At 42.3% G+C, this 25,180-nt stretch overlaps 1 protein-coding gene across 1 annotated transcript in view; it reads right to left on the minus strand.

The window, feature by feature from the left end:
* Positions 1 to 2,873: 2,873 nt before the first annotated feature.
* LOC146768884 (uncharacterized) overlaps positions 2,874 to 25,180 on the minus strand; it is a 47,007-nt gene continuing 24,700 nt past the window's right edge. Inside the window, exon 2 of the mRNA XM_085640649.1 lies at positions 2,874 to 4,774. Coding sequence (XP_085496775.1) covers positions 4,574 to 4,774 — 201 coding nt within the window. The 3' untranslated portion in view covers positions 2,874 to 4,573. The remainder of the gene's footprint in view (positions 4,775 to 25,180) is intronic.

Below are 25,180 nucleotides of genomic sequence, written 5' to 3' on the forward strand. Positions count from 1 at the left end.
CCCTGCTGGACAACAGTGAGACTGCAGCCCTCATCCTCCTGGACCTCTCCGCCGCCTTCGATACCGTCTACCACCGCACACTACGCGCATGCCTCAATGCCGTAGGGATCCGAGACAAGGCTCTGGAATGGATCACCTCCTTCCTCTCCGGCAGAACCCAGAGTGTCCGACCCCCCCCCCCCATTCTGATCCAAAGCCTCCAAGATCATCTGTGGCAAACCCCAGGGATCTTCCCTCAGCCCAACACTGTTCAACATCTACATGGCCCCGCTCGCACACGTCGCCCGACAGCACGACCTCAACACAATCTCCTACACCGAGGACACTCAACTGATCTCTCCCTCACCAAGGACCCCATCACCGCCAAATCCAACCTCCACAAAGGAATGAAGGCAGTCGCCGACTGGATGTAGAGCAGCCGACTGAAGTTGAACACGGACGAACAAGACGGAGGTCCTCATCCTCGGCTCCAATCCTTTCGCCTGGGATGACTCCTGGTGGCCGACGGCACTGGGGGCAGCCCCGACACCCACTAACCACACACGAAACGTGGGAATCATCCTCGACTCAACGCTCTCCATGACCAAGCAAGTCAACGCCGTCTCCTCCTCCTGCATCAACACCCTCTGCATGCTCCGCAAGATCTACAGGTGGATCCCAACAGATACAAGAAGAACAGTCAACCAGGCCCTCGTCAGCAGCAGAATCGACTACGGAAACGCCCTACACGCGGGAGCCCCGACCAAGCTCATCAAATGACTGAAAAGCATCCAAAACGCATCTGCAAGACTGATCCTCGATGTACCTCGCAACAGCCACATCACCCCTCACCTGAGAAACCTGCACTGACTCCCCGTCAACCAGGGGATATCCTTCAAGCTCCTCATCCACGCAAACAAGGCACTCCACAAGACCGGCCCAGCGTACTTCAACAGACGACTTTCCTTCTACATTCCCAACCGCAAGCTCCACTCCGCCGACCTTGCACTCGCCGCCATCCCTCGCATCCGAAGAACAAACACCGGTGGGAGATCCTTCTCCCACCTCGCCACCAAGACCTGGAACACCCTCCAACTGAGCCTATGACAGACCCAAGACCTGCTGACCTTCAGGAGGCTACTCAAGACCTGGCTGTTTGACCAGTAGCACCCCCCCTCCCAGCACCTTGAGACCCTCGCGGGTATGTTGTGCGTTCTACAAATGATTGATTGATTGATTGATGTACCCTAACACTCACATATACTGCCTTAAAACATATGTAGTTACTTACACATATACCACTAAGACATTCATTCACTCACCAACACACCCATACACACACTAACTCACCCATACAGCCCTTCCCAGATGAACTTTTGAATCCATACAACCAGTGAATCACCCACTCAGACATCTATGCACAGAGTCACACTATCACCACACCCACCCACACAGACACTCAGGCACTCATACAGATACTCAGACAACAAATCAATAACCCATATAGACACTCATGTAGCTACTCACCAACCCATGTAGCCGCTTATACACCAACTGAGAGACTAATACAGACTTTCACACAGTTTAATCACTAACCCATGCATTCAGTAAGACACGTTCAATCACTCACTTATAAAGTCAGTCATACACCTACTAATTAATCCATTCAGGCACTTGTAAATCCACTCATTCTTCAATACACCTTGGCATAGATATATATGAAAAATATTTAAACTTTACAGAAACACATATTCACTGGATGATGTCATCAGTGATGTAATCAGTGATGTCATTTGAGATGTCATCAGTGGTGTCATGAGTGATGTCACTGACCATGTCATGAGTGATGTAATACTTGACATCATCACCAGTGCATTGCGGGAGCGCGAGTTATAGTTAGCTGAACTAACTATAACGGGCGAATTTCTCTGGTTTTATATGAGTCAAATGTCCAACTAACTATAACGTCCCTGAACCCTATGGTTTTTCAGTGAATTTCAAAGGTTTTTTAAATGCTAATTCCTAACTATAACGTCTGTAAAACCTATGGTTTTTTCAGTGAATATATATATGTATGCCGTAAACTTCGCCACAGCAATACCAGTCATTAGGAACAGATGAAAACAGACCCAATAGTAAGTGCAAGGTTTTGTTTATTTAGAAGAATATATATATACCAAGGTGTATTCCAGAATGAGTGGGTGTGTGAATGTCTGAATGGATGATTTAATAGGTGCATTGTGATTGGTCAGGGGAGCTTGGCTATGCTTTCTGTTCCAGGAATCTGACGGAGGAGAGCAGGAGCAGAAATGCGGGACCTGGCGGCAAAGTGTTTATTTATTTATTATTTCAATTACATTGCGTCCCCCTACTGCTCTCCCTGCCCCCATGAGCCGTGCCTGCTGCAACTGGTTGAACACCTTGCATAGATAGCCAATACTGGATACTCCTGGTTGACTTGTAAGAACATGGTGCTGAGAAATGTTGAGTTGTGGGTAAGGATGCATTAACTGGTTGTAAAGATCAGAGAAAATGATTTGCCTTCATGTCACTCATCAGTCTACCATAGAGAGCGCTTACTCTGGCTATCTGATTTGTAGCTAAGATTCTCCTGGTGGTCACGTCCTTGCTGCCCCTGGGTGGAGCCTACATGACATATTCCATGTTGAACCCTTGAAAGTATTTATCCAAGCTGTCCGTAATCAGTGCATATCTGTGGGTCACCACTTTGTTGCCACAGGGAAGGCTCTAAAGAGCAGGTTTCATTTTTTTGTACATAACAATGGGTAACTAATTGTCAGTCCTGGATAAACCCATTTACGACTGTGTGTGTACAATGCACACCTATGGGATGTTTGCATGACGCTCTGAGGGAAATATATAGAGCATTTATCATGACTGCCTGTATACCCTGCGTACATCAGCTGCCTTTGATACTTATGGGTCGGTTCAATGGAGACAATTGAATACAATGATATGGCAGATTAAGTGATGTGGGAACACAGCACTAAGGAAGGAGACTGGTGAAAACCTCTGCTTGACTCTATTAAGCAGTGAACTTGATTTAAGTATTGCTTCTGCCCAGCTGGGACCAATGACCATGTAATGAGTATAAACATTGGAAAAGAGTAGTTTTCCAGAATCTTCAGGTTCCTGAAATCTCATTGTCTGAACAATATGATAGGCAGTCTATATCAAGATATATTTATTTTATTCATTGTCCTGGAATCTAGGATTTGTATTAGCTTATTCATATTTATGAATTTTATAAAGGAATGTACATATAATTATTCAGGTTACTACTTATAGGACAATATATAAACATGTTACATTTTGAAGAGTAGATTTCCAGTTGATGCTGTAAGCATGCTTATACCTCACCCCCTTATTTTAACTTTCATACTATGCCTCCTTTGACAATATTCAACATAGTTAATGAAGCCTGAAGTGTTGAAGAAGCAGGTGGTACTGATGACCAATAATTGGAGAGCAATGTAAGTTGTAGATTTCTTCAAGCAGTAGCTCGTCCAGCTTGATGGGATAGTCCCTGGAGTTGAGATTAGATTAGCATGGTTATCTTTTTGAAAACCTGGCTGCAAGTTTGCATCATCCATCATGATCAGAGTGGCCCTTCTCTAGCAAAATTCATGGCAGTTATTGCCACCTTTATCCCCCTTATATCTCATTGCATTTTAACCACACACATAGACTTGAAAATAATACTCACACTATACTAGTGGTACTCTCCAAATGCACTGTTTAGAGTTTTGTGTTATGTTATCCCACATTATACATGCATGTATTACATCTCAAACAGTCATGGTTACATTCCTGGCCATGCCTACAAGAGACATGCTGTACAGTATTCAATACACAGTGATGATAAATATCTATGCTATCTATTTCATTCTACTAATTCTACTTCTGTCCCAGAATAGGCCACTATAACTCTACACATGACATGCCAGTATGTGATGTTATTTTGAGAGTGATTTTACTTCTGCTTATCCAACCTCTCTACATTACACCCAAATATTTTGATTTTGTCATTATAGCTCTGCACTAATCTCAGTTCATTATTCTCATTTAAAACTTAGATTTGTGCATTGACTCTTCACTCGATAGCCCAATATGAAAAGACTACTTCTATCTACCCCACAATTTTCCTTTGTAATTCTCTAAAACATATTTTAGTTTACTAATAATACTTCTGTTCCAGAACTAATCATCATACCTTTTGAAAATAGATCCCAATATATATACATTCTACCACTTACACTCATCATAACTCTCCGTGTCCTACCTCACTTTTCTAATCCTGTTTTTCAAAGGTTTTGGTCATTGACTCTTTACACTAAAGAATGTTTTACTAACTCTTCTTCTACGCTAGATTTTGTCATGATTCACTGTGTCACATTTTACTAATCCCTCTACCACTTGTTGTTTATATAATGTATTAATCCTGCTTCTACCCATTTTAACTAATAGTACTTCTATACACAATTAGATGTTTGTGATTATGGCCATGGTACTGATGCCATCTTTAGCCTTGTTCCCATCTATGATTCAAAGTGTGTTTAACCCTTGCACCCACTTAAGGAGCATATCTCCCTGAATGGTAGCTCTCTTGCAAAGTATTGGTCTTCAGGTGCATCATTACCATGAAACTAATCAAAATAGCACAGATAATTGCAAAGAGAAATCCAATTCCAAGAGCAACATGGTTCATGGTGCGTGCTGTGCGAGAACTCTGCCTTGCGCCGACCACATCTCCTCGGACATTGAAATCCTGAGTCTAGAAGCAGAGAAGAAAATAGTGCATTTTACATATGTATTCATTTCAGATTTGTTTCTAATTTAGATCTTTATTTTAGTAAAGCTCTATATCCTTCTAGATGCAGATTCAAAGTACTGACACAATTAAACCAATACATAACCTTAAAAGAGACAGAACAAAGTATATAGGTTTTCAATACTGAATATTCTAAAACTGATTAGAGCATGGACTCTTAACCATTTTTGAGTCCAACACTCATTTACTAAGCCTTATCTTAAACCTCTGTTTTCTGGTTCAGATAAACTGTATATCACTATGCAGATTGTTAGTAACAGAGGTGGCCTGATTGTATTCAATAAGCCACTCAAGACATGGAATGGCACTGAAAAATAAAGCGTGACCGATGTACGACTGTTGCTGGCAGACCTGAATAAAACTGGAGACCGTAAGCTGGTCTAAGAGGCTTCTGGCATCACTAAAGCCTGGAGTTGTGGAGTTGCAGAAGTATGTGGAAAAGCTACAATGGGGAGTTATATATCTTGAGTATCATTCTGAAGAAGCTAATCTTCCTCAAAGTCTGGTTGTCACATAAAATGAACCTCTGCTATCCACTCTTCTCAATCCAAAATTGCTCTACTGTGGAATCCCAGAGATCAAGATGGCACATTAGGCAAATCACTGTGTTTCAAAGCTATGCGTGTAAGGATTTTCTTCATTTATGTACACAAACTATTGAACAGCAGTAGTTGTGATTCACTGGGATGAAGAGGTGGCTGTGTAACCTTCAAAAAACGTACATGCTGGTGTTTCCAATGTTTTCACCAATACTTACGTCGCTTGGGAGTGAGCGAAATCATGAGTGGCACCCAATCATAAACCAAGTTTATCACAGTCAGGATGATGATAATCAAGCAGGACAAAGAGAAGCATGCAAATTGGGGTACATAATTCAGGAGGCAGCGGATGCTGAGTTTGAGATCGGAAAGGGTGATGCTATGTGATGGAATGTGATACTGTTCCTTCACAGTAAGTCTGATTCTCACTCTGTTAAGTCAGGAGGGAACTCCAATGAAGCTACCTCCTGAGGTTGCAGTACACTTTGGTTACTTCCATTATTCTAAGATGAACCAGGTAGGAGGACAGAATGTAAAGATGACCCAGGATACAGAAGTGTTGGCCTGTTCTGGTGATAAAGTGAGTATCACTGTGTAATTATAACTGGGGTGCCTTGCATCCAAGACATTTACTGTGTGTGGATGTTGGGGAGGATGGTGGAATGGTTGTCTTATGGACTCTTTTCTGCCCATGCTATCTCCTTTCTGGTTATTTTCTCACATTCTTCTTATTTTACTTGGTTTACAATATTGGTAGGTGACTCTTTCGAAGACACAAGAGAGTGCACCGCCTCCTCGCTACTTGTTATGGCAGTTAATGAAGGGCTGAAATATATCTCATTCACTGTACATTGTGATTTTTCTGTCAATGTTCATTTAATTGATTTGGGGACAAGTTATTTTTGAGACCTGCCCTAGGATGGGTATTTATTATTGGTTTGTTCAGTTTCTAGAGATTATTCCTAGACTATATTCTCATATGGTTTGAGTGTGCTGGCAATTGGACTGCTGGGTTTGTTCAATGATTGTGAGACTACTGCAGCTGTAAAACATGGTCAGTGCTGCATCCTAATGGCTGAGGTATACAAATGAGTTATGGATGGAATTCTGGGATTAGTTTCAGCTACTGGTAATTACTCAGGCCGCATCTCAGTCCATCATTATCTTGCACACCATGTCACCTCTGTTTGAACCTGGCCATTTGCAAATCAGACTTAACCCTCCTCCATTGGGAACAGTCCAGCCCAAACTGCCAGGCCATGTCCTCTCTGAACTGGAACACAAGCAATTCAAGACCAGTGTTGCCCTTCTTATGGCTTATCAGTAGGGTATATCATGGTTCCAGTGACACAGTGTGCATGGGACCCTCCTCTGGGCATATTTTAACCATTTAGGGCATCACACTGAAGTATAAAAAAAAGCGATGGATGGAATGAATTAATTAACCTCAGCCACTGGTTATTACTCACACTGCATTCCAGTCCATCATTAGCTTGTACACCATGCCACCTCAGTTTCCTAATGGCTATCTGCCCATCCAGTAATGTTATGTTCTGCACTGTTTCCACGATTCCTGACGGATCAAGGGTTGTCATGTTCGATGGGTGCCAGAAACCGTTCCCTCCTTGGTAAGGTTTTTGGGGTTATGGTTGCACTGTTGTACCAATAAGCACCAATGTCACAAATAAACTCACAAATACACATGAAAGACTTGCATTGGATTCAATGTTGTATACAGGTCAAAAGAGACAACAGCATCAAATGTGAATTTATTTTATGTCATTTAACATATCATGTTCTGAAACATCCAAATGACCAGTGTATGTAATATGTGTGCACATATGCCTTTGCATCCCACATAGAATAACATGACAAGGAAGGTGCTGCATCCACTTGGGTGTGAACCCCATTGCTACAGATAGGACATGTACATTCATCACGCTGTCAATATCTACAGATGTGGCACACAGATTGGAATATGTGCACGGCAACATGTAAATGGGTACATACATTAGTCTTACATTGCATGTTCACCTGCCTCAAGCAGTGACTGTCAAAATTGATTATGAGAGGCATTCTTATAAATATCACACATGTAGTGACACAGTATGCCACTAGGCAATGCAATAATATTAGCAACAGTGCATAGTACGCAATAATGTGATGTGTCACATCACAAATGAGAATATCATCCATGTAAAGTGCTAATACTGTGCACAACTGTCCCTGCCTGTGAACGAAAAAGTTAAACCCTGTGTTTCTGCAAGTACATTTGAGGATTCGAGCTGGGTCATTTTTTGAGGTATAAACATGCAACATATTTGCTAACACATGTTGCTCTCTGTGGTTTACTGTGTGCAAGCGCACAAACTGCTGGCATGCATTGGCAGAAGCATACTTGCCTGTTGGTGCAAGGATGACTGGGTGGTGAGGATAACATACTTTGATGCAGAAAGGGGCACCTTCATGCAGATACAAAATTTGTCGAGGCAGATCACCCCTTAAAATGCATACTATCTGATGAAGCACACATTTAAATTTTGAAAATGTATAGGGAAACACGATTTGTCACCTCATTGTGGCTTGTGACGGCAACAGTGGTGTAGCAGTTTCATACATATATGCATGTTTTATTGCCTATAAATGTGGAAATGCGATAGTGGTCATGGGCATTGTATGGAAAAGCCGTATCAACACACATGTCCCCCCCAACATGCAAAATGTTGTGTGAGAAGCGGCAATATACACAAGCATATGTAAAGCCGCGCAGGGTGCCTGGCTGTGTCATAGAAAGATTCGGCCTTCAGGTAGTGCTGCTGGCGCGTGATGCAACGTGATGCACCTATTGTGCAAGTTGCGTGTAAATGTATCACAGACATCACAACATTTAAATGACCAATAATGCATTGACACATATCCCATGATGTACGTGAATGTCAGAACCACAAATGACCAGCCCACATTAAAATACATGCATTATGTTGCAATGAAAACTTACATGAGCATTACGTGACGCATCACTTGCACAATACCATGCATCTACACTTAATTATGCATGAATCAGGGTTGAGCCATTTTGATACACAAAACGGGTCGCATCTTGGGGAATATTGACGCAAACAAAAAAAAAATTCTCATCTCCTGTACAGATGCCTGTTACAGCATGAAGACTAACGCAACAAAGTTAAAACCCACGCAACACATTGAAACGTCACGCATGCAGATGTGAATGGTAAATGGCAATTGCGTTTAAATCAATATGCTTTGTCAGAAATATGACGCACAACGTAATAATGTGTCGCTTCCATATAGGAAATGATGCAATGACTCAGCCATGCTGAAAATCAGGAAGTACACAGTTACTTTCTCTTTCACGTACTAGTCCTAGGAGTGTGCTTGGTGGAGGAGGCTGTTGTGGATTCTTCTGAGAGTTTGCTGACCTTGTACTATGTTTTGTGTGTTTTTTGTGAACTTTAAACATATATTTGTCTGTTAATTGTTCTCTTAAAATCTTTTTGTTGTCTAAATTGTTATCATTTGGGGTGTAAGTGCTTTTTGCGGGGTAGATAGGTGTAGGTCAGTTATAAGGGTGGTATTTTATTTTTAATTTGGTAAGTTTCATTTTTTGCACTTCAAGTTTCATTTAACATGTCAGGCAGGTCCAAAAACCATAGAAAGTTTGGGGGCCTAGTTTGGCTCGCTTTGCCTTTCCTGTCCCAGATGATCAGCACAGGGGGCAGGGTCAGCAAAGGTTGATCCCCAAAGGAACGGCGGCAGAGGTGGGAGAAGGTCCAGCACAACATGGCAAGCTTCTGTGATGTGGATCGAATGTTCCACCAATTGAAACACTGCTGGCAGGATGTTGTCAGCAATGAGGGAGACATGCTGGACCATCTCAGACTGGAAGTCGGTGGCCCTATAGGTAAGTCACAAGCTAATAACACATATATGTGGCTCATTTACAGGTATTCAGCAACACCATACATTGCTCCCTCCATAATTGAATGTGAAGCACTGGTAGCGCAAAGGTCTCAGAGAAAAGACCACATGAATTCCTACACTTTTTTGCATGTCAGAAGGTCATTGTGCCATACTTCTGACACACAACATAAATTAAAATTCAAATGGCATAGTTGTTCATTTACAAGCACCCATTGCCGAGGGTGCATTACTTTGTGTGATGGACCAAAAGAGCATTTTGCAGCACCATGTTACCAGTGATATGTAAAGGAACCATTTGTGGCATTCACTGTCCCTGTAAATATGGCACATATATGCCGTGCACTTTTACATCACAGGCCTGTTCCATAGGTGTTGCTGTGGGCATTCCGATGCAACACCCATGGAACATGAAACATTTCCTGATGTTGTTGAAATGCAACAAAATGGAAATGCATCTCACTGCCACGCATCCCCTTGGGAGACATACGTATGCACAACGGGGTGGAATGTACTCATTTATGAATTGTCTGAACAACATATAATGCGTGCTGCATTCTGCAGCAAACATAGTGCTAGTCAAACAACTATGGTGATTTATCATGTGCAAGAAGGTGTCCATTCATGCACATACACAATCACTTTCGTGACGCAGACATTCCTGCACCATTGGGAAAGTGTGCCTGCATCAGGGCATGTCGGATGATTCTACCCCAGCACAGGCAAAATCACAGGGATGCAAAACGTCATTGTTAAACTCTCAGAAGCTGGTGCTGTGGAAGTTTCACAGCATTGGCACAGTCAAAGGGCCAGTGTTGCCACGTTGCAGGACTTTCTTGTAAATGAGTTACATGGTCTGTAAATTACCTGCATATGTAATGATAATGTCTTGTTCGCAATACATACACTGTATATAAGTCCAGCATTCACAAGTGATTGTACATCTGTTCATGTCACCCAGGTGGACCACAGCCATACATACAAGGAGAGGTGGACTCGTTTGAGGACCCCAACGCTAGCCGTGAGTATCCTTTCTCAATGATTGTGAAGATGATGGCCTGGTCAGAAAAATGTAATCAATCACACATGCCACAACAGGCAGCAGTATGTCCCTTTTGGATTCAATATTATATGTGAACTTAATTGATGTATCAATAGATAACAAGCTGTGTGAGTGTCAAGCCCAACCTGCAGTCAATTTGCACATGCATCCATGTTGTCCAATGTAGCTGGGTGCTGAGCAGATAATTGTGCATCATGCTGCCTGTATGTGGTGACCATCAGGGATATGGCTGCTCAGTTCAAATTGCCCACAGAAATGTAGCAGAAATTCAGATGTTAGCATTAGCTCTGGGTTTACAATGTCAATGGCCTTCTTCACATTCTTCCATTGTCATGATCTGTCAATGCACTATATGTGGGCATTAGGGATATGCATTCAACACAGCACCAAAAGAAACATTGCTGAGTTTTAACACCGCACTCCATTTGAAGTGTGAATTTTTCTAATTGATAAACAAATGACGTGTTGCGGATATGAGCGGTGCTGCTAGTACACTTACCCTACTCAAAAATTGCCTGCTGCTGTCTCCACTCAGCTTACGCTACTCAAGTTCAACTATCATGATGCACAGCATTGCGCATGGTGTACTGCATGAAGACATGCCTGACCCTATGAAATCCCATGATAGTGTCAAACATGCCTTCATGCAGTACGACATGCACAATGCAGTGCCACATGTCAATTTGACTGGAGTAGTGGAAGCCAAGTGGTGACAGCAGCATGAGCAGGATAACATTTTAGGAGGAAGGTGAGTCTACCAGCAGGCCTTACTATGCGGGAGGGTTGGGGGGTGTCCAGGGGTTTAACTGGAGGGTGGGCGGGGGTTGCAGTTGGGGTGCAATGTTTGACTCAGTGAGGCCAGGTTAGTCCAGGGAATTTAATGGAGTTTCACACTTACTTCATGTAATTCCGCAGAGTACAACGACGCAAGCTCTGCCCAGGCTTTATTTAAATTTAGCAACATCACATGTGAGCAACTTCACATTTTGAACAATAAGATGTGGCACATCCATCAAATCTCTGATGTTTTGGTGATGTGACATTGTATCAATCATTCACTTTTAATGTCCTAAATTAGATGAGTACAAATAGTATGCAACAGATGTCTAAGATTGTCAGTCTGCCTTGTGGCATGTCATGATGTGATCATTGTGCATTGTTAAGCACAAGATTTTGGTTGTCTGTTTACACCGTCAGTGTACATCTTGTAGTCCGGAATTGCCTTCTGAGTCCTGACTGTGTGTGAATGGATTTGTTTATCACAAGTGTTTCAGTGGGGCATCAGCATGAGGCCTAATTTGCTTTCACCAACAGTGTTTTCACAGAGGATTAGTGTATGTACATGATGCACTACTCATGATTGTTGTATGAAAGTGATGTATTGTAGAGTGAACAATGTACCCAATACCCAAGGATATTGTGTCCCATGTAGGGACATGTGTCCCTACATCATCAATACATAGGTAGTTTCGCCTGCTAGTAGATCCTGGCATGCTGCATGTCATTCAACATTAGGAGTGGCATTCAAGAGATGTGGCTTCATTGTTGCACCACAGAGCACATCAGTGCTTATTTAAAAGCCCCTTGTGACGCTGCTGCATAATTTTTAAAATGGGAAAAAGTGACGTATGGGCGGTGCAAGGGGCATGTAAATAAGCCCCTATGTCGGCACCATGCTGTGGCACTTTCTGATCACAGCACAAGTTTCCTGTCATGGATCCCATGATTACCTGATTGTATAATGGTGGGGCATAGTACGTACATTTTGTGAAAACTGTTCTGAGAATGAGGTATAGTTACTAGTTTGTTATGGCTCTGAGTGTTTTTATCAATTGTCTTCCATTACATCTAATGATTTTTGCGAAATTATGAGGTTCAGCTGATAGCACAGTATGTGATACACAACCTTGCTGTGTGCTATTGCTGTGTGTTTCCCACACAGTGGTTAGATGCTTGGCACAAGTTTTATAGTCAGCATCTCCAATGTACTCATGCATTGACTATCTTTGAATTTCAATTATATACACATTGACTGACACATGTCTACTTCTTTTCCAACAGACAATATGACTGCTGAGGAGGAACGGGCTTTCCGAAACAGAAAGACAATCTATTCACACAATTGTGAGGTAGCAAAGGGGTTCCATGGGAAGTCTCATCTTTATGACAAACAAAAGGCAGCAAATTCATGGGTCTCATATGTTCCTGCCAAGAAGAAACAAAATGGACATGGAAAGGCGGCCTCCAAGTACGTAGGCAATGGAGGTGGAGATGCTTTGCAGGCTGGACTGTCATCCGCACCAACACCAGCCCTCAGACAGGCTGCGCACTCAAGTGCTGGGAAATCTTGCGGTCAGGGTACAGCCACACAAGATGTTGATTTTTTTAAGTAGAATATTTGGGGTTTGGAACTGCAAATGGCAACTATGTTGAAGAACATGGACTAACTGCAGCAGTCTGTGGACACAATACTGGCACAACTTTAGTGGCCATTGTGTTTATATTTTGTTTTGTCAGTTTTAATTATACTTTAGAATAGTTATAGTGTAGGTGTAGTGTAGATTAGATTAGGTAGTCTTAGACATAATAGTAAGTTTTTTTTAACATGTTAATATGTTTACGTTACTTTTTACATTCTCATTCTTTGATACTTTCGGGTGGGTGAGGGAGTTTGAATTTTGAAATATCTTTCTAACTTAACATAAAAACAAAAAAATCCAAAAAAACGATTTATGTGTTTTAAGACTTGTTAGCTTAGTTTATGTGTAGATTAAGTATGTGTATGTCCTTTGTGCATGGATGTTTTAAGGGTGGGTGGGGGCTGATGTTTTAGTGCTCTAACATGTTACATGTATAGCATAGGATAAGTTAAGTTAAGTTATGTAGGTAGGTCATGGTTAGGTTAGATAGGTTTTTGGTTACAGATATAGCTTTTACAAATATTAAGGATAAGGTTTTGGGATAGATTCAATAATACTTTTTAGTACTGTTTTTATTGTTATTAAAATGAGTAAATTGCCATTTATATTCTTGTTCATTAATGATCAGCATTTCAATTTACATAATTTTTTGTTTTGACTGATTAGGGACATGCAATGTAATCTGGATTGTGTGTTTGTGTGATTAGGCATAGCAACATTTAGTATGGTGATGCTTCATTTTTCTGTTGTTGGACATATGATATCAACACTTGAGGATCAACAGTTTGGGGCAGACACTCTTGGGAGTTGATATACATGGGACTACCATTTTTCACCTTGTTATGCAGAGAACATGTGCATTCCTATGTAACAAGATTATGTGACATCAATCCTGAGTGCTATTCTATTTGTGTAATTAGTTTTTATTTCTTATACAGATGGACAGCACATACACACTACACATTGTCAGGCTAGGTGTTGTTTGACCTATTTCATGATAATGCTCAACAAGATAGTGTATTACAAGTGGTAAATTCAGACCACTGCTCACCACAATGGCAACAAACAGGACAAGTTGAGAGGCACTGATGGTGCACTGAGTTCAGTGGAACGACTTTGCAGACATCTTGGTTACTGGTATGACTCATTACACTTGCTGTGGCTATGTTGATAAGTTTACACGGCATCATCTCTTTTTAAATGGCAGTAGTTGAACATGGTTTTTCAGCATGCACATTGTGGTACTTTCAAGACAACTATCAAGATATTACACATACGGTCAGAGGTGCTCAATTTTATTTACACGTCTCAAGAAAAAGAACTAAGGCTAGTTGGTAAAACATAGAAGGAAGGGACATTGATCTTGGAACATGACTTTGTATGCTGCAGTCATGTTTGCTGGGGTGGGAGGAGTGTCAAATTATGTTGTCAAGTAGTTGTGTTGTGAGGAAGTCAATGTTAGTTGCACAACGTTTTTAATGTAACACAAAAGGACAACCATGTTGGAGAGGTGCAGATAAAAGATGTACGAAGAGGACATTGACTCCTTGTAAGAATTGTGGTCAAAGTACTTTTTGGACACAACACATTTGACACGGTGATATGGCAGTGTCCTGTCTTGCGTTTGAATTGTATCTCAATGAAGTCATCTACATACAATAATTCTGCTTGGTGTTCTGTTGGCTGTGTATTTGCTGATTGTGTGTGACAAGTGAAACCAACAGCATGGCCAGGGGAGATTCGAGGTATGGCTGCATCATCATTTACCTGTGACAAAAGGTTGGGCATTAGTGCATTGATCATTATTTGCTGGTTGCTGAGGACAGATACTAAATCCCTGTGGTAGGCAGACATTGTGGCAAGGAAGGTATCTTGCTTTTGCTGCATTTCACGTAAGATTTCTACAATTTGTTCAAGATGTTTCCCCACATCCCTGGTGCCACTTTGTGTGGGCATTTGTCCATGTCTCAACCTCATTACACCTGAGATATTGGCCAATGATTGAAAAAGGCCAGGGCTTTGATTGTTGTTTGGCTGGTCTTCCTCAAGGTTGTCATGTTCTGAGTTGCGGCATCTAAGGATGGCCTGTAGTGTACCTCCCACACAGTAAACAACCCTGACCACGAAACCGTCACCCCGCATGTTGTTACAACACGGTCGTTAAAACGACCGCATTGTAACAACGCATACCATAACCCCGCAAGTCGTAACAACGACTTGCGGAGGGTGGAGAAGGTGTTGGATTTAAAATCCAACACCTTCCCTACTGTCTGCACAGACTGGAGTTGGAATAGTAAATTATACTATTCCAACATCCAGCGCCCCCTCCGCAAGTTGTTGTTACGAATTGCGGGTAAACGGTATGCGTTGTTACAACGCGGTCGTTGTACCGACCACGTTACTTGTAACAGCATGCGGGGTGACGGGAAGTGGAAAAAAGAGGCATATTTCTCCCACACTGTCCACAGCCACATGCCCCTCTTTCAGAAGGTTGCGCTGTAGTTCGATAGCTGTTTTTTTTTAACTGAAGCTGCGTATATTCTGAGTCAGGGGGTAGATGTGTACTGATGGATGCAGTGGTAGAACTTGTTTGGGGTTTGTCTTGAGCTGCAACACTCTCAGGAGGCAGAGAAGGTGACCGTATGGTGTACAGGATTTAATCAATGGTATTGTGATCTATGGTGGGCAGATTGTCGTCCATCTCTTGGAAATCAGGTGTGTCATCAACCTGTTCTGATGTTGTAGATGCATCTGCTGCAAAGAGATGGCAATGTGTTACTACTGCTTGCATGTTGATTTTTTAATATGTTTTCGCCACACTTCACATGTGTTTTTCCAAAGGTTGATTGCTGTGTGGCAGGTAAGAAATTAATACTGTCAGGCTGACCTAGGAGCAATAATTATACCCCCTTGCATCACCATTGCACCACTTTTTGTGACAAGAGTGGTGCAGTGCGGTGGGACATATTTTCTTGGACATGTGAGGCCTTGCTAATGTTTATCTTGATGATATGTACCCTTTGCAGGCAACACTATGAAGGTATATTTACTTGTAAGTGGTTTTGCAAGACGTTGGCCTCCTTTGCAGCACACCATACTACACCGCTTCTGATATTTCGTTCTGAAACAACTTTACAACATAATGGTGCATAAAAGACTTTCACCCTGTACAGGCACTGAGGGGGTTATTTAGAAGCCCCTTGCACTGCCATTGCATCACTTTTTCCCATGTTAAATGTGACACCCTGGTGGCGCAAGGGGCTTGTAAATAAGCCCCTATATTGGTAGGCACGCTGCCAAAGCCGGCACCATTGCACCATAGTTCACGGCTGTCTGCAGTGAGAGGAATATTGTTTATGTGCATGGAGGGACACATTCTTGCACATACACAATCAATAGCTTTTGTATATTTCTTTGTGAGCTGCACAACACAACATACATGGCAACAGCATGAAAAAAGGATTTTGCATATTTGCACATTTCCCAACATTTGGCAAATGTCGGCTCAGGTTCTCACTAGTAGTGTTTTTTTGTTCAGCAGCATTTTGCAGCAAGCCTTTCATAAATGTGTCAGCTTCAACACACACTAGGTGTTGCAATTGTACACCCACATGAACACCCATTGCCTGCACCTTTCACAATGAGTAAGGCATGAATGGGTGACATATCTACAAAACTGTGTAAAGCATCGTGAAGTGGCTGAACACTACTTTGTGATTGAGCCAAGAACCATATTGCCAGAAGTATTTCCTAATAGGTTACAGGGGGTTGGGATTTGTCTTGTAAGAAATAATGCCCCTTTGTGTGTATGGTCCATGCCATGGGTCCTGCTTTGTGTTTTCACATGCAACAGCTGACACTTAATATGACAGGATTTTGAGAATTTCTTAAGTTGGGTATGCATCATTGGCCTAAGGCTACACAAGGTAAGCATATGGATGCACAATAGCTGGTTTTTAATGGATTTGCTGTGACATATCAACTTGTAATGCATGCAGATTTTCAGCAACACTAATGGAGTGAGGGAGACAGCTATTGTGAGTTACTGTGTGAAGGAATGGTCACGTGCCTTCACAGGTGCATGGGAGCAGTTTATGCACAAGCGCAGAAGGAAGCACAGAGATGCAACATATTGTTGACAATGTGTCTCACAACTGTGCTTAGAAACTCACATACCTAGGCACAGCACGATGACTTGTGGCACCATGCTGCTTTGGATTATTGGGGATCTGCCCGTAACAAATTGAACATAGTGGATATGTTTTACATGTTGTATTACAGGATGAAGTTGAAAAAGTATGACATGATGTGAAATGGTAATTTGGACATAGCAGCGGCAGATTTTCATTAAACTAACGCAGTGTGGTGATGCAAGTAGTTTTTCTGTGCCACGTTGTGTTATTTTTGAAGCACAGGGATGAGACATCTTTGGAGCAACATGTTGCACCTCTGTACTTCACCCTGCACTGTTGAACAAACTGCTGACATGCGCTGGCACAGGCACCCTTCCACCATGGTGCAAGGAGGCCTGCATCATGGGGAGATTGTTTTTGCGCAGGAAGGGGCACCTTCTTGCACATGAACAATCAATTGAGGTGATTTCCTCTTCGAATGCATGCTGTTGAATGGAGTAGGTATTTGAAAAGGGTAAAAATATGGGAACATATGAACGTTTCTCCTTGTTGTACCTCGCTAGGCCACCCCTAGGGTGGCATAGCATTCTGATGCATTTACAGATTTACGATTACTCATGAATCTGGACATGGATCAGTGGATATAGGTGTTGCATGGGAATACTTACAGCAACACCGATGTCACACCACTGACACGCAAAGTGTTGCATTAAAAGGGGCGATATATAGAAGCACAGGTAAAGCTGTGCAGGGTGGCTTTACCTGTGCTTGTAAATATCAACAGCAGGTTGCACCACTGGTTCCTCACGCAACGTGAGGCTTGGGCGGCACAAGGGGCTTGTAAATCTGCCCTGGCGGTGAGGGACATGGCAGGGCTGTTTTGGCATGTGCAAAGTGTGATTGGCATATGCAATTTACTTTCATTATGGATAGGTGGGACTGGGAACAGGTCCCAATACATCAAGGTACACACAGCAGATTGTGGCGCAGGTACATATCTAGCTAAGATCACCACCATGACCCATTACTCACATATTTGCACTTCTTGTGACTTACCTGTTGACTGCTGTTGATTTTCATATGCTACACTATCCTGTCCCTAGATTCCAGTCACCAACTCCTCCGGGCTAACAGCTGCCACCTGCTCCTCCTCCAGGGCATCCAAGACCTCCTGTTCTGCTGGGCTTCCTCCCCTGTCCACAATGCTATCTTGCGGTGTGCAGCTGGTTTTTCCTTTGTTCTGCGCTTGCAGTCATTCCAGCGTTTTTTGCAGTCAGCGACAGTCTTCTTGGTTGGACCAACTCTGTTTATTTTGTGGACTATGGTCAGCCATATCGCCTCCTTTTTAGAAAGTGGCAACTTAGAACCCACGAAGAGCTTGTGCTGATAATTGGTCACCTCAGTGACCAGTATCTCATTCTCCTCTTGACTGAAGTTAGATTTGTGCTTCCTCTCTGCCAGGGTCTCTGCATGTGCATATGGACTTTTGCTGAGGTTGGTTGCTTGAGGGTCCTGACTACTGCAGCGTCCTGCCTGCACCATTGCAGACTCCTCTATGGTTACCAAAACGTTTTTTAGGGAAATACGTCTTTTTTGGGGTGATTTTCTGCTGCTTCACGCAGTGGTGATTGTCGCAGAATGTTTGAACTGGAGTTGCGTGTCGCAATTCTGCCATACGTTACTTTTTCATCAGGCTGACTTGCGGCAGTTTTGCGGCACCTACATCAGTTCTTCATACGCAGGATGCAGTGTCGCACCACCATCCGCCAAGATGTAAGTATGGCACAGCCATGGCGATTTGCATTGCCGCAGTGACAGCACATTGTTTTTGACGCATCGCTGCCTAGCAGACTTTTCAGGTACACATTGGTACACATTGGACGCAAGAACACATGGAAATTTTACATCTGTACAAGCTGATATTAAAGCTTCAAAACACTTGCACACACATGTAAATACTACATGTAATAAAGGGTAGATCTGGGTACACATATGTCATGTTTAATGAAGGTGCCACAGTACCGATTGCATATAAATCGCATCAAATGCTGAAATGCATTTTGCACCGACTGAAATGATAATGACATCGGTTCAGACTGCTGTAGTAAGAGAATGTGCCATGGGTCAAGGGAAACAAATTATTGTCATGGCCCTGGTACCGACATTTGAGGCAGTTACACAAACTAACATTCTGAATTCAAAAGCTTCACATCCAAGATGGATACAATGGGCAAACTCCCTCACTGCAACAGATGTAGACTACAGATTTGACTCTACATTACAAACACAAGCATTTCTCCAGTATGAGCAAGAATATCCTCTACCTAATGAAATGATGTCTCTAGATCGCTATGACTACATCATTTACACTGATGGTTCTGCACAACCTGCCATAGGGACAAAACAATAATATTCAACCGCATGCATAGCCGTTAAAGGTCATATGCATGATGGAACCTTCCATCCTGAAAATAACTTACACGCAGTCACTTGGTGATTGCACGGCACAGCTGGCGGAACTTAAGGCTCTAGTACTGGCACTACAGAATATGGATGCTGGATTCCCCACACTCATTGTGTGTGATTCGCATTATTGTGTGCAGTCATATAATAAATGTCTGCATTATTGGAGTCAAAATGGATTCAGGGATTCAAAGGGCTGCACAGTGAAGCACAGGTTGCTTTGAGAACTGGTGGCAAAGCTAAAGGAATGCTTGCCACAGGCTCATGTTATACATACACTGAGTCATCAGCATCTTGGCATGCACGCTGCAGGGAATTCATTGGCTGATGAAACAGCGAAAGCAATGGTTTGCACTGCCGCAGTTGCTGCAATAACTTGTTGAAGTATGAGAATAGACAGAGACATCATGATGGGCGTCAATGCTGCATGCAACAACACCCACTTACCAAAAGGTTTTCCACTCAAGTACTCAAAAGAATTAGACACACAAAACATACCATAAGGTCAGATTCCAGGAGTGGGAGTTATACCAAAGAGTGATCGCAGACTAGGATTAATACTAACTGCATATTAGGGTCGGGTGGCTGCTACAATTTCTCTATTGCAACAACACTATTGGTGGTTGAGTCTTTACAAACAGACCAAGGACTGTGTTCTTAGATGTGACATCTGGCAGCAGTTGAAAGCTTCCACAGTAGTGCGCCCAACCCAGCCACCTCCTTTGATTCTCAACAATCCATCGGCTTGTGGATACTTGAACCACTGTGGCCCCCTATCATCAGAAGGGGCTAACAAGTACATCTTGGTGGTAGTAGAGTCCTGCTCTAGATTTCTGTGGTTATGGCCACAGCGATCGGCTGACTTCAGAACTGTTAGAAAGGATCTGTGAGTCTTTATCAGGAAATACACAGTTGGCACATTACATTCCAACCAGGAATTGAATGATATCCGGGACAAACAAAGCAATATCCAAGTAAAATGCATTGCCACTTGAGAAGTGAAGGTTGTTCCAGCAAGAACCTGTGCATCCTGTCCAAGAAAAAATTGTGGACAAAAACGATTTGGGGCCTTCTAATAGAGTGCCTGTGTCTGTCCTGGCTGCTGAAGGTATACACAAACTGTACTTCTTCAGCCCCCAGCCGGATGGCAAGACAATAGGTTTGTCTCTATTGATCTGATCAAACCACATTATGAGGCTGATTCTCAACAGTAAGCCGACTGGACTCAAGGGTAGCTACCAATCTCCTGCGGCTGCCATACAGGAGGTTCAGATGGAAGCTTTTATTACAAATGAAGCCTGCTCTTTTCAACAAGAGACAACAATGAACAATTAGGAAGTATGCCTTCTACCTGTTTAAAAACTATGACAACTGTGCAGTCTACGAGTACAGAAACACAGATTTCAATTCAGACTCCTGAGAAGAACAAAGTCTATGTCAATATATCACAAATCAAATCCTGCTCTAATTTGAACCAGCTTGCTGAGCTTCCCAAAATTGATAGAATGGTATCTGGATACCTCATCGACTTAGATTAATTTTTCTCCGATGCATTGGAGGTCCCACCGCACGCACCCCCGTGCCGTTCAAACTAAAGCTGTGTGTCATCCATCATTGGCTAAAAAGAACAAACTTTGTTTCTCCTTAGTGACACATTTGGGTTACAATTGCATTGCTTTTCCTAGTACTTTGGATTGGTTTTGTGACTGTGTTCTTCCTGCTTTTCAAGGGACAGTTTTCCCCTGAACGCTCTGCAGTACACAACGTAAACTTGGTTCTAAAGCCACATGTATCATCATACCATAAGCAAACAGACTTATCCCTGGTGAACATTTCAGCTACTCCAGTTTGGGATGGGATTGTAGGCAACAAGGTATCTTTCAATATGGGTGGTCCCACTGAACTGTTACGAATTCCACATTTGTTTAAAATGTCATTGAATTACATTATCACCCTAGCACCATTTCTGACGATTGGGCATTAATACTGTATATGAAATGTTGGAAGATCTAGGATATTCAATCAACTGTGTTTTGTTTTGATGAGAGATATGATGGTAGAGCTAATTTTGAAGAGATGTTCTGTTATTAACGCTATGGTGATCATTTTCTACACAAAGCTAGTAAACCGTGTGAGGTTTTTAACTTTACTCAATTGGAAAATTGTCCTACACCACCGACGGGTAGTTCAAAAGAGTTTGCAAGACAGTTTGATAATTTGTCTGGTTTTGCAACATTTGACCCACTTCATTTTAATATAGGCTTGCACCATCACCTGCAAAAAAATATGTTGACTGACACTAAGCTGATATAATCTGCTTCTTTTCTTTTCCAGCTCTCTATACAAGAGGTTGATTATTGGAGGGATATGGTAGATATTAAATCAATCTGGGGAACTAAGGAATGGCAGGTTCAGGGAACTGAGGCTTTTTTGGGGGCTTGCTTGCTTAATACCACAGCAGATGATTTTCCTTAACAAAACTATTCAACAGACTACGTGCATTGGCCTCGCCAAGATAACTGACTTGACCACACCAAGGGTTCTCACTCATACCCAGTTTGACAACTGGCAGCAAATAACACTGTACGATGAACACAATATTAACACTATGCTGCGTAAGAGTAGACATAACTCATCAGACCCCAATTGGTAGGGATGGTTAGTATGGTCACGAGACACTAACAAATGTCAAGACAGATTCCTAGGTAGCATTGGGGGATGTACTGTCGTAGGCCTGACAAGTGTTATGTGCAAAGTGAAAATTCGGGAGTGGTAACAACTTACAGCGTAGGGAAATTTGCCTTGATTGGCTAAAAACCTCCACACTGTCCCAGGCAAAGCAGCATGTGTCCCTTTTATCTGATGACCTGGAATTATGAGACTTTCTCTTAAGTCCTCAGGAACCTTGTCAAAAACACTTCTCAAACAGAAGCAGCTGAAAGTCTGCATGAGACTGACAGAGCCAACTTAGAACACGCTTTGACAGTAGTAGATAAAGGTATGACTACCTTATCATCGAGAATGTATTCCCAAGGTAACATTGTCTCATCCACAATAGATGTGTATCAGCAAGACTTGTCTGCGTTACAACATGGGCAGTCCCAGTTCGGTCGATTCAATTGTTAAGATGGACACTGCCAACATTGAGTTCTGGCCACGTACCTTGATAAATTAATACAACGGATCTGTTTTCACCATACTATCTTTCAGAACAGCAGATAGCGATGGCACAGAAAAATGCCAAATACACAATGTTACACATTCAGACGCTAGAGAGATTACCTTTTATGTTGCAGAGAATGCATTCTCGGACTGGATAATCCATGGGTACACTGCCAATTTCCACTTTTCTCTTTCAGTACGGTCTACAACACCATCAAGTGGGCAGGTATGAAGCATTATGTGAATGTTCATACTTGAACAATGGTGACTTCCTTTCAAGTTCTGGTGTTGCAATAAGGACACTGAAGTTTTTCTCAGCTGTTTGGACTGTGAGAATACCTTGACTCCGTCCCTTGTGTCCAAGGACGTATTGTTGCATGGGACATGCAATGCATCTGTGGTGAATATTTTTTGCCACTTAAAAGGTTCTCCGACAGCCATGGTACATCCAACTTTCAGACTGTTCTTGAATGTGAGTTAACTGATGTTGAATGATCAAGGTGGTGGTGGAATGAAGCCAGGGGTTGCCTATGTGGTGACAGTATCTTCCATTGTAACATGTTACACACAAGTCCTGTTTCCGCGTGCCCATGTAGTTAGGGAAGATACTCTGTCACCTTCGATTAATCTTACTAACATGTGCTTTGATGCCCTGGGAAAACTGAAAGCCTTATTGTTTAAGGAAGATTTATCCTCAACTTTAGCCAAGGAGATGTTTGATCTTCATCTGGCAAGTTCCTCTTCGGAGATACAGGTGCTTCTCCACACTAACTTCCTATGACATTTTGGAGACCTGATCCATCTCATTTTTAATACGTCTGATACAAATGGAATTGTAGGGCTTTTCAAGCACGTCGGCTCTGGGTTCGTCAGGACCTTTCAGACGATGTTCGGAATTATTTCATCCTTCATCCACTCCGTCTTCGTAAGCATCTTTAAAGGTTTTCCTCTGGTCCCTATCCTAGCTGCAGGGACACTGCTTTTATTATTTTTGCTCCACAAAGGATGTCCCAGTTTGAGATCAAATGGAGTTGGAACTGCCTACCGACCTGTTGTGCTGTGAATACATGGTGCATTTCTTTGGCATACCTTTGCTTCAAAAACTGGATGACCATCGGTGTCTGTCTTTCCGGCCTGTATGGCTTCATTGCATACAGCTTATGTTCTGCTGCCTCTGGTTTACTCATAAGTGTGCCCTGGACCTGTGCTTGGTATCACAGTTGGATGAACCTTGGAACATATTCATGGTGGTGGCCCCGCTGAAGGTCTATCTGTACAGACAACTCCTGTGTATACCTCTGCTCCTGGCCGCATTCTATGGACCACCCTGGGTTGCCTCTGCACCTAGTGGTTTGGTACTAAGATTTATTTTGATGGAACATCAGGTGGAAGTGTTTCCTCCCTCAGTGGCTGCTCTGGGGGCTGGATGGAAACATATTTGCTTTGTCGACTTGCTCCTAGGTTTCCCTCTGGGAACATCGTCTGCGGACGGTGGGAACAGCAATGGTTTAACTTCCAGTCAGAACATGTATTCACCTGGCTTTCCAAGTGGTGGGAACGTTTTTTCGTTCGTCCTGTTTTTACTTCCAATTTTGTTTTTAAATTGCCTTCATTTTTAATTCTTATCTATTTGGCTTCCTTTATGCTTTGGTCTTTCAAATAGCATGAGTAACTGATTTTAATGTGAGTTTAAAGAGATTTTACTATATATCATTTTAGCATTTTTCTTCATATATGCCAAATATACTGTTAGTTTGCTTTAGGTAGCTTTACACCGACCTATGTACGATAAGTGGGTGTCATGTGCCTGAATTAGGCCTGGTAGGAAATAGTGTTAATTTACATGTACATGGTTCTTTCTTAAAGTTTCCTGCCTTTTGTCACATTGACTTTTGACACACATTTTCATTTACAATGCCTTGGGTTAAGTTTCTAAGAAACACCGACCTTGCTGACACAAAAGAACTTTGTGAGAACACTCTCATATTGCCTTGGAATTATGTACGAGGTCCTCTAAGGAGTGATACAAATGTGTTTATAATTATGGTGACACGGTTATCTGCGGAGTACAAACAGTAGACAGCATGATCACAATCATGGCCCTAGGCAAGGATGCCCTTTCTCATATATATCCTTTTGTTTCCAAATACAGTCAGAGGAGACACTTCTGCTGACATTGAGGGGTCCCTGCATGCTAAAGCTTTTGGCTAGCAGCTGACTAACATCTCCATGAGGTGTCTGCAGTTCATGACCAAGATGAGGTCATACACTCTTGACCACTACGTAAAGGAGTTAGATCAACCAGAAGGCGGTTTGCTTGGCAGATACATTCACATCCTAGATATGTATCATCATACATGTATACCCTAGATACATAGGTTAGAGTTAGCATCGTATGGGTACGCTCCTATATTATAATCTTTTATATGTTTGCATACATGACCTGTCTCAACAAGATGGTGGAACTCTGCTTTATTCACTGTGTTGACACTCATGATAACTTTTGTCTTATTCTGTCTATTAATCATTGCAGCCCATATTTTCTAGACAAAAATCATTGCGGTTCATTAAATATTGAAAACTTGTTTTCTTTATATAGTTCTCTGAGCAGAAGAAAGCAAGAGTGACTG

This window comes from Triturus cristatus, unplaced genomic scaffold, assembly GCF_964204655.1.
Source record: "Triturus cristatus unplaced genomic scaffold, aTriCri1.1 SCAFFOLD_454, whole genome shotgun sequence".
NCBI classification, from domain to species: domain Eukaryota; kingdom Metazoa; phylum Chordata; class Amphibia; order Caudata; family Salamandridae; genus Triturus; species Triturus cristatus.